At 44.4% G+C, this 10,679-nt stretch overlaps 1 protein-coding gene and 1 pseudogene across 1 annotated transcript; both read right to left on the bottom strand.

Moving 5' to 3' along the window:
- Positions 1-216: 216 nt before the first annotated feature.
- On the bottom strand, positions 217-2,482 carry LOC121535744. The gene is made up of 3 exons (XM_041843002.2): positions 2,459-2,482; positions 2,113-2,240; positions 217-894 (listed from the first exon to the last, which is right to left on the bottom strand). Exons 1-3 carry the CDS (start codon positions 2,469-2,471, stop codon positions 217-219), a joined length of 819 nt encoding a protein of 272 aa, XP_041698936.2. The 5' UTR covers positions 2,472-2,482.
- A 2,906-nt stretch (positions 2,483-5,388) lies between these two features.
- Positions 5,389-7,043, bottom strand: LOC121535730 (annotated as a pseudogene).
- Between the last annotated feature and the right edge of the window lie 3,636 nt (positions 7,044-10,679).

The following is a 10,679-nucleotide window of genomic DNA, read 5'->3' as shown; positions in this document are numbered from 1 at the left end:
TCAGGAAGGAAGCTCTTGTAACATAGTTTGCACTTGAAGGGCCTCTCCTTGGTGTGAACGGTCTGGTGCTGCTTCATATATTTAGTCTTAGCAAAGCGCTTCCCACATGTGGGGCAGGCATATGGCTTGTCTACGTCCGTCGTAACGCTCGGCCTCCCACATTGTGACCCAATGACACCAGAGGAGGTAGAAGCAGGAGCCACCACCCTCAGGTGGTTAGTCTCCTGAGCTCCCTCCTTGACCTCTAGCCATTGTTTGGTTGTTGTTGGGATTCTGTACTGTGTTAGAGGCTAGGTAGCGCTTGTGGTGAACGCCCATCCTGACCCTGTCTGTATTTGTGGGGTAACCATGAGGTAACTGAGGAAGGCTAGACCCAGGTCCAGGCCTTCTATGAACCCAGTCACCAGGCATTAGACGAGATCCTGAAGGAGAAGACAGACTTCCTGATAGACGACCATCAGGGGGGTCTCCCACCACTCTCTGTGAAGGCTGAAGCCCAGGGTGACCTGCTGTGTGCATCATGGATACTGTGGTGTTTGTATCATAGGAACAGGAGGGTCTATCTCTATCAGCCCCAGGCCCTGCTTCATCCCTGCACTGAGACTGTGAAGAGAAGGGTCTGGGCTGCAGACTGGATCCCTGATTGGAGCCTCTGTCTCTCTGATGACCACCAGGACTGAGGTTGTTCAGTCCACCTGTCCACAGGTTATGTTCTGTGTGGTGGTGGAGTGTCTGTCCCTCGCGGTTTGGTCCTGGTTCTGATTCAGGAAGGAAGAGCGACGGCTCCTGATCGATGGTTCTGATCCGGGGCCAGGGTTTGTGACCAGCCACCTCAGAGGTCCAGTCTCTCCCACCAGTAACACCGGATATCAGAAGGTCATCATTGACTGCAGACTGCAAACAAGAGATTGTACAGAAAAGCATAAAGGTTTATATAAGAAACACTTTACACAGAAAGATTACATAATATTATAAAATGTTAATCACAGTCAAGCCCATCTCTAACACTGATTCAAATACCTAACAATATGGAGCCATTGGAATGATACAAAAATAACCAAGTCAATCAATTTCGTAATATTTAATTTCAACAAAATGGCATTACAATCACATTTATTGCACAAAAGGATGTGACAAGAATAACTTGTCACCATGGTAACACTTTACCTTTTCTGTAAATCTGGTACCCTCGTTTTGATCAAATTTATTTTAGAATACTTTGGAAAAGGTTCAACATTACGTAAACATGACACTTCATCAGTGACGCATTTTAAGACACCAATCATCACCATATCATCTACTCTGCCTCATCATACTCATTCTTTCCTCAGTTCACCTCATCCAGTTTCATCTAAAACAACAGAATGAACTAAACAAAAAAAACTAGCTAATACTACATGTCTCTATACATGGGCCGTGTGCATTTTCTACTGGTGTATCCTGAGGTAGCTCCTCTCTGAGAACCTCTTCCTGCAGTGCACTACAGACAAACGGCCTCTCTCCCGTGTGAACCTTCAGGTGCATCTTCAGGTGGAACGAGTGGGAGAAACTGGCCTGTCACAGGTGGCAGCCGAACGGTTTCTCCCCTATGTGGACCCTGTGGAGAATCTCCACCTGTTTAGGGAAACTGAATGCTTTCCCACAGAATGAACATGGGAAGCGCTGCTCTTTGCCACCGGATCTACTGAAAGCGTAACTACTACTGTAATTTGTCAGTGGGCTTGTGTAGCCATTTAGTGTTGAGGCACTGGCATTGTCTGAGGTCTGGTTTAACATTAGGAGAGTGTGAGGAGGAGCGAAGGCCGGGGAGTGTCTGTGTTGTCGCAGGGTCCATGTTCCAGTTGATAGATCCTATAGAAGGCAGGCTGAAGGCAGCACCTGTTAGGGGGGTTAACCTGAGGCCCCATCAGTCTCTCTGAATCACAACTATAGGAGCAGGACGGAGCATCGCTAGCCGAGTCTGTCTGTTCTCTCCAGCCGGATCACGAACCACGACAACCAGTCTGTTGTCATGGAGACTAAATTTGGGTGTTGTTTTGTGTTTGACTATCTGTTTCTGGTTAACAGTGTTGTTCCCCAGCCCAGAGTTGAGGACCTGTTCCATCCACTGACCTCCACTGTGTCGCCTCTGGTCCTGGCCTGCTCGGTGATGTTGTCCCCTGGGCCCTTGGCTAAACCCGTCTGGGTCTGGGAATCCAAGATGGCTGCCCAGTCTCCTCTGTTAGCCACCAGCCAACCACCTGCAAGAAGAGGGTTACATAATAGACTTTACAAACATGTCAGAGAAAATTACATATTGAGTTTTCTTTGAGTGAATTACCTGGTCAAGTTCATACACATTACAATGTGGGTTTTTCTATTGATTTCATTTTATGAATGAAATAAACTATAGCCAGATGCATCACTATTCCTATTGAAGATCTATTACTGTATGTAGGCTATATGTATTTCTCCTTACCTTGCTCCCCCATCTTTAGTCCACTCAGCAAGTCAATGCTCTCTGGTCCATCTTCTATTGTCTCCTCTTTGACCAGCAGCAGATCAGGCTTCCCATCCTCCATGTCTACTGACTGTAGGATATACAAGTGAGAGGATGTTGGATAAAGAATTAGGGATCGCTATGAGTACTATGCAAACATATTAGTTGATTTGATTACTTAACCCTCTTTAATTGTTTGATAATTCAAAGACATGGCCCCACACTAAAGACAAAATTAATCAAGACTTGGGCCCGTTAGAGTGCTGATCTAGGATATTTCCATATAATCTTACTCATTATGATATAAAAGGCAAAAATGATCTTAGATCAGCACTCCTGCTCTGAGAGGCTTTGTGGAAACAGGCCCTGACCTAATACCATTCAGACAGTAGTTCACAGTGGGCTCACCTCAGTGAGACTGCGTGTGGTCCTGTGCTGCTCAGCTGGTTCCTCTGTGGGTTCAGGAGGGAGGTGTAGTCTGGTTGTCCTCCATGACCATGGTCCCCTCAGGGTTCTCCAGACCCTCCTCACACCCCTCCTCCTTCACCAGCAGCACCTCTGGACCCTCCTCCTGGAAGAGACAGGTGATGCAGATTACACAGACATTCACTCCCTCAGGTACGTACACACACAGATAAACACACTTTCAACATGGAGTGTTTACCCATCCCCAATACATTTGAATCCTATACTGGAGTTACAGAATGACTTCATTGTTGTTAAACCCATCATGGTGGACATAAATATGATGTTGTGGGTAAAATAAGTCAGCTATGATAAGTAAAAAGTCATCAGACAAACCTGACTAAACTATTGTGACATGTACAGTAGGTGTTTGTTAGTGTGTGGGTATGTAGGTATATTTAGTAAGTGTATATTGGTTATAAAGCGCTGTTGGGTGTATGCAGAATAGAGTGAGATCAGATGTGATGTATACTAAAGAGAGTCTCAATGAAAGTCTTAGAATGAAATGTCCCATTTTGTGTTTATTGAACATAAACAAGTTTTAAATACACCATATGAAAACCACACATACACATGTCTCAACTACAAATCTGCATGAAGTTGATAAACGGCATTCATTGTCATTAAAAGTGTCTTGGGGAAAAACATTGAAGTAGTTGAATGGAAGTAATGAAATAGGCATTTGTCAACATCATATATCCTACACAGTGTTTCCCAACTCCAGTCCTCCAGTTCCACCAACAGTACACATTGTTATTGTAGCCCCGGACAAGCACACCTGATTCAACTTGGCAACTAATCATCAATGGCTACACAAGCCCACTGACATTGAGTTGAATGAGGTGTGCTTGTCCGCTATAACAAAAGGTGTACTGTTGAGGGACTTGAGGACTGGAGTTGGTAAACAGTAACCTACACAGTACAAACACTATATGTAATATACTTTTTAGGCTTATACAGTGCATTCGGAAAGTATTCAGACCCCTTGAAGTTTTACAGCCTTATTCTAAAATGGATTAAATTGTTTTTTTCCCCCTCAATCTACACACAATACCCCATAATGACCAAGTGAAAACAGGTTTTTAGAAATGTTAGCAAAATAATAAACAGATACCTTATTTACATAAGTATTCAGACCCTTTGCTATGAGACTTGATTGCGCTCAGGTGCATCCTGTTTCCATTGATCATCCTTGAGATGTTTCTGCAACTTGATTGGAGTCCACCTGTGGTAAATTCAATTGATTGGACATGATTTGGAAAGGCACACATCTGTCTATATAAGGTCCCACAGTTGACAGTAAATGTCAGAGCAAAAACCAAGTCATGAGGTCGAAGGAATTGTCCGTACAGCTCCGAGACAGGACTGTGTCGAGGCACAGATCTGGGGAAGGGTACCAAAACATTTCTGCAGCATTGAAGGTCCCGAAGAACACAGTGGACTCCATCATTCTTCAATGGAAGAAGTTTGGAACCATCAAAAGTCTTCATAGAGCTGAGCAATCGGGGGAGAAGGGCCTTGGTCAGGGAGGTGACCAAGAACCCGATGTTCACTCTGACAGAGCTCCAGAGAACCTTCCAGAAGGACAACCATCTCTGCAGCACTTCACCAATCAGGCCTTTATGGTAGAGTGGCCAGATGGGAAGCCACTCCTCAGTAAAAAGGCACATGACAGCCCGCATGGAGTTTGCCAAAAGGCACCTAAAGGACTCTCAGACCATGAAAACAAGATTCTCTGGTCTGATGAATCCCAAGTGAATGCTTTGGCTTGAATGCCAAGCATCACGTCTGGAGGAAACCTGACACCATCCCTACGGTGAAGCATGGTGGTGGCAGCATCATGCTGTGGGGATGTTTTTTCAGCGGCAGGGTCTGGGAGACTAGTCAAGATCGAGAGAAAGACGAACAGAGCAAAGTACGGAGAGATCCTTGATGAAAATCTGCTCAGGACCTCAGACTGGGCGAAGGTTCACCTTCCAACAGGAGAACGACCCTAAGCACACAGCCAAGACAACGCAGGAGTGGCTTCGGGACAAGTCTCTGAATATTCTTGAGTGGCCCAGCCAGAGCCCGGACTTCAACCCGATCGAACATCTCTGAAGAGACGTGAAAATATCTGTGCAGTGACGCTCCCCATCAAACGTGACAGAGCTTGAGAGGATCTGCAGAAAAGAACGGGAGAAACTCTCCAAATACAGGTGTCCCAAGCTTGTAGCGTCATACCCAAGAAGACTCGAAGCTGTAATCGCTGCCAAAGGTGCTTCAACAAAGTACTGAGTAAAGGGTCTGAATACTTATGTAAATGTAAAAATGTCAGTTTGTTTTTAATATATTTGCAAAAATTAAAACAAACATGTTTTTGTTTCGTCATAATGGGGTATTGTGTGTAGATTGAGGGGAAAAAAACAATTTAATCAATTTTAGAATAAGGCTATAACGTAACAATGTGGAAAAAGTCAAGGGGTCTACATACTTTCCGAATGCACTGTATATCCTACAATGTCTGGGCCTTGCACTTCAACACTTAGTTGTTGTGGAAATTGACCCACTGCTGCTGTTTACTTTTTGCATCTACGTCATCTCACTGAGTCGATCCTTAATGCAGGGTTTCATCTAAACGTAAGAGGCTATCGAGTGGAATGGTTACGTTCTATGTTATACATTGGAATGGTTTTTCTGCTGGTGTATCCGGAGGCATCTCCTCTCTGAGAACCTCTTCCTGCAATGCGTACAGGCGAACGGCTTCTCTCCCGTGTGGACCCTCTGGTGCCTCTTCAGGTGACCAGCCTGGGTGAAGCGCATGTGACACTGGGTACAGCTGAAGGGTTTCTCCCCTGTGTGGACCCTCTGGTGCCTCTTCAGAGTGCCAGCCTGGGTGAAGCACATGTGACACTGGGTACAGCTGAAGGGTTTCACCCCTGTGTGGACCCTCTGGTGGATCTCCACATTCTGTGAGCAGCTGAAGCCTTTGTTACAGAACATGCAGAGGAACGTTTCTCTTTACTATTGCCTGATGTGGCTCCCCCTCCCTGAGCCTGGGCTCTAGCCGTGTCGTCTGAGTTCAACTTCTGATCGAAAAGGATGCGGCCGTTTGAATCGGAAGGCCCCATTGACGTGGACACTGGGTCGTGATCCCTGAATGCATGTAAAGAGAAGTGGGTAGCAACATTTAGATTTGTCTCCAGGTTTTCCCTGTAGTCTAAGAAGTCACTGGTGTTGCTCTGTGAGTGTCCTTCTCCTAAGTGAGTCTCGTCTGCATTCCATGTCAGAGGAGTGTCACGCTCCACTTTCACAGTCACCTCATCTACGACCAGACCCTCCCCTTTCTTATCTAGGCACCCTTCAGAGTATACACTACTACTGTACCGGTTCCAGTCCCCTCTAGACAGATCAGTCTGTGTCTCTAAACCCAAAGATATGTTGCCAGGGTTCATCTCTGTAGTGTAAGAACAAGACGGATCATCACTGCCAGTGTCTAACGTGTCACCATAGCCATCCCCACGGGAATGAACAGTCCTTTGGCTCTTGTGAAATACCGGTAAATACTCTGAGCCGGGAGCAGGAGGACAGCCCAGTCTACCCAGCTCCAGTCTCTCTGGGTCTGATCTGTGGTCAGATCCTGTGTGTAAGAGGCTGTGTGTTACAGTTACAGTCTCGTTGTCTGTCTCGGACTTGAGGACGGCGTTCGGCGTTCCACTGACCTCCATGATGCTGTGTGTGGTCCTGGGCTGGGGCGCGGTGGCAGTGAGGTCCTCCGTGGCTTCAGGGGGCGCTCCAGCCTCTCCAGTCTGGATTTCTCTGCTGTGCTGTGGGTCCTCCTCTCCTTCAGACCTCTCCTGTTTGACCCCAGGACCTACAACCTCTGCATCTGCAGACTGACACAAGAAGTGAGGAGGTTACTACTGGTACATGAGTTGAATTGGATAACAATCTCTTAGGAAAGTCTCACAAGCTCCTCTATGGCAGATAAATAAGGATGTACATGAATAGCTGATGGGAGCCTTTCTGAAATAAACTGGCCACATTTTATGTACTGTAATTCTGATGTAATACTATTCCACTAACATCGATCACGATAACGTGCTGGGTTGAGGTTCCACTCCCCTCATCAACAGTGATTGGTTGGTCATCTCTCCATGTATTGTGTCCGCTGTCTTCACAAAGCTCCTGTGGCCTCCAGTGAGATGTCCTTCACCTGAGAGAGTGATTTGAGGGAAAAGAGGTGGTTAGGTTAGCTACTGTAAATGCTCAACACTATATTATACACTATTGACACTGTCTAGAATTGGCAAGGATGTAGGGTAACACTTCTTCTAACTTCTTGATACTATTTATTGATTGTATTATGTTTCATGTATCACATTGTTTTCATTGACTAAATCATAGGAAATGCAGTAAATCAAGAATCTGGTTAGAATATGATAGTGTGTTCGCGCAAGATAGCTAAGTAATAAAGGGAATTATTGCATAATATCCAAAAACTGACCAAGACCCAATTCTGGTTAACCATATCGTTAACACATCTAAAGTTACACATGCGCAGAGGAGAACGGTGCTATAGGCCCCACAGCCTCGGCCTTCTAGTCCAGTCTATGTGCCAAACTTTAGCTGATATGTTCACTTTTTCATAAAAGCATGAAACTTGGTACACTTTGGGGCCCTGAATATGTTCAGATATGAAGCAATCCCAAAAATGGCCGTTTTTTAATTCCGCCATAACCAAATAATGTATTTTGTCATATCGTCTGAACCAAACATGATAACACAGAAAGGGTGATGTCTACACCTATTTTTTGATGATCAAGGACTACAATGATACCCAGTACATCATAAATAAATGTAGTTCAGTTTATTATATAATGGTGGTAAGCCATGGGAAGAAATCTACTGAAATCGAAGATTCTGACAACATACACAATTTAATATTATTTCTGTGGCATACAGAGCCAAACAGTTGTCTGCTGCAGACAATATGGAAGGAACCTCCTTTAGCTGTACTGGGATGAAGGTTGGCATGCATGTGACCATCTAGTCCAGACCAGTTGTCAATTATGACAAGCGAGTATGGTAGAGTATTTGACCATTATACAGTTGTTCATTTAGGCAAGATTCATGGCATGGATGACCAACAGGCTCATAGTAGATCAGAGTGTACGAGACACTCTAGCCAGATAGTTGTCCACATGGGCCGACAAAGATCTCATTCTAATAGGCTTACTTACTCAAGCCACATTATCCTCATTGGGACATAAATCCATAATGAGTCAAAACTGAGCATTCTGAGAATATGGCCAAGTCATCGTCTCTTGATGTGTGACATTTTGGCAACCGGTCCTACTTGTATAACGTACTGTTGTGTATTTTATTCAGCCAGAAGATGCCGCAGATTCAAGACAACCACTGCAGAGAGACTACATCCTTCTCAAGTGTTTCTTGACAACACGGGAACATTCCAAACCATACAACAGAACATATTTGACATTGCTGTCGTATTATAGGTGGACATTTGTTTCGAGGCTGTTCTGCTCAGACCTCCAAATAGGACGAGTTGGACAAATGCACAATGAGAGGTTGTTGTCTAGAGCAGTACCCCCAACTGTATGCATTTGTATTGTAACCCTGGACAAGCGCACCTGATTCAACTTGTCAACTAATGATCAAGCCCTCAATGAGCTGAATGAGGCGTGTTTGTCCAGGGCTACAACAAACATGTGTACTGTTGGGGGTACTGGAGGACCAGGGTTGGGAAACACTGGTCTAGAGCAGTTTTTTTCCACTAGCGCCGGCTTTCGGCTATCCAGCCGATTACTCATTTTCAGCCGGCTACTTGTTTCACTTAAATTAACTAGGCTACCTTTCAATTCGCTAGTCAGAAAAAAGTCGTCGAGCTCTCTCCCGCTAGAATAAATGATATGCATCTTCTAGTTTTCTATTGATAGGACAGGCCCCTGTCAGTCACAAAGTAAGCAATGACTGTCTGTCCCGCCTTCCGGTACCTGAGTGTGCGCTGTTGTTGCAGTCAGAGAGCAAGAGCCGAAGCGAGAGGATTTTCTCCTTCCTAAATCTGTCCGCGTGAGATGAGCACTTTTTTGAATGTAGGTCTATGAGAGTGTCGAGTTACATTAGGCTTATTTGATCGAATAGAAGTTTCGTAATGTTTAGGCTGTTACAAATGTACTGATATAAGTGGATGCACATGGCATTCCGGCAACTTTGAGGAAAAACAACTTGATTATGCCTGTATCTGCCCTCTCATTGGCTATTACACGTATCTGCCCTCTCATTGGCTAGAATGGTCCCACCTGACCTCGCTTGCCTTCCATCATTGAGGACATGTATTTCCATTGTTAGAGCGGTCACTCAAATATCTTATCAAATATGATCTATTACATTGACGTAGTCGAATCCAATATGTGGTAACGATGAGTCAATCCACTTAGCCTATTGTTTTCTGGCACATTTATTTTATTTCGCGTGTTCCATTTGCAGCCACGGAGTGGTGGCGCATAGGGGGGTATTTACTGTGCTTTAATTGACGCAGGGCAAGCTTGATTAGTTCATAAAAGGCGTCGAACTGACTGAATAAAGTCAATCTCATATCCTTGCCATTCATAACTCATACAACGTAGTTATGTCCATGGTATCGCATATGGCCAAGTAAACTAAAGATCTCGTTCGTATTGTCGATATGAAGTCCATCAGGACTTGCCAGACAGTGATGTTAAACAATTCAATCTGTTTACTTTTAGCATATTTTGGACCAGAGTGAGGCTCTCTCTCCGATTGCTCCTGTAGTGAGGAGGATTCTTCATTGAACGTTTTCATAATTTATCAGCAAATAATCGCCAAAAAGCCTACAAGTATTCAAATTAGGGAGCCATATGAACGGTTCTCTTAACGATGCGATTCGTAAGCTACTGACGAGCCAGAACTTAATTGAGCATCTGTTCTGTTTATTTTAGAGACCCATTTTGTCATTTGACAAACTGCCCATCACACAATTTGTTTGATTTTAAATGTAACCTTTAATTAATTTAAGATAATTTGGGCTATTTACTTCACTGGCTGGCTACTTTTTCTATTTGGCTGGCTACTCCATGTGCTTATGGAAAACACTGCTAGAGATCTTCCAGCTGGGAGAATACGGTCCACTCAATACCTCTGGATTTGTATGATGTGGTTAGCTAGCTAAACTCATGCGCAGAAACACATAATCGGGTCTAACGGTCGTGTCCCGCCGGAATGTGCACGTGCAGACCGTCAAATCAAAGGCACTCCTTCGATATAAAGTTGTTTTTGACAAAAATAAGAACAGGTTGTTTTAATGACATGTTCAGCTACTTGAGACATTGGAATCTAGGTCGTGCCTTCAGATTTTGAGAAAAGTAATAACTAAGGAAGAAACGTTCACTTCTCCCATTGACACACCAAACCCCTGTCTGGTCTGTCGAGTCTGCTTTGCGAGGTGTTCCTGTGTTGGCCACTTGTAACTCTGGGTTTGAAAACTCTGTGGTATTGCCCATAATTGAGGGGTGTGCCACCAAATTTGGGGTAGTGTATAGAGTAATTGCCTATTAAGTGCCAAATAAAGTAAAAGGGTTGGACGATTTCATTCTAAATCAGCCATAACATCCCCTTGTGACAGGGGAATGGAAGCTTGTTGTGTGCAACAGGGAGGGGCAATTGAATGTGAGCTTCACAACAAAAATAATAATTGTTAAAAATTCTAGCCTGT

Source organism: Coregonus clupeaformis, chromosome 30, assembly GCF_020615455.1.
Source record: "Coregonus clupeaformis isolate EN_2021a chromosome 30, ASM2061545v1, whole genome shotgun sequence".
Classification (NCBI taxonomy): Eukaryota; Metazoa; Chordata; class Actinopteri; order Salmoniformes; family Salmonidae; genus Coregonus; species Coregonus clupeaformis.
The sequence above is the reverse complement of the archived record's forward strand: the minus strand, read 5'-3'. Positions and strand labels throughout refer to the sequence as shown.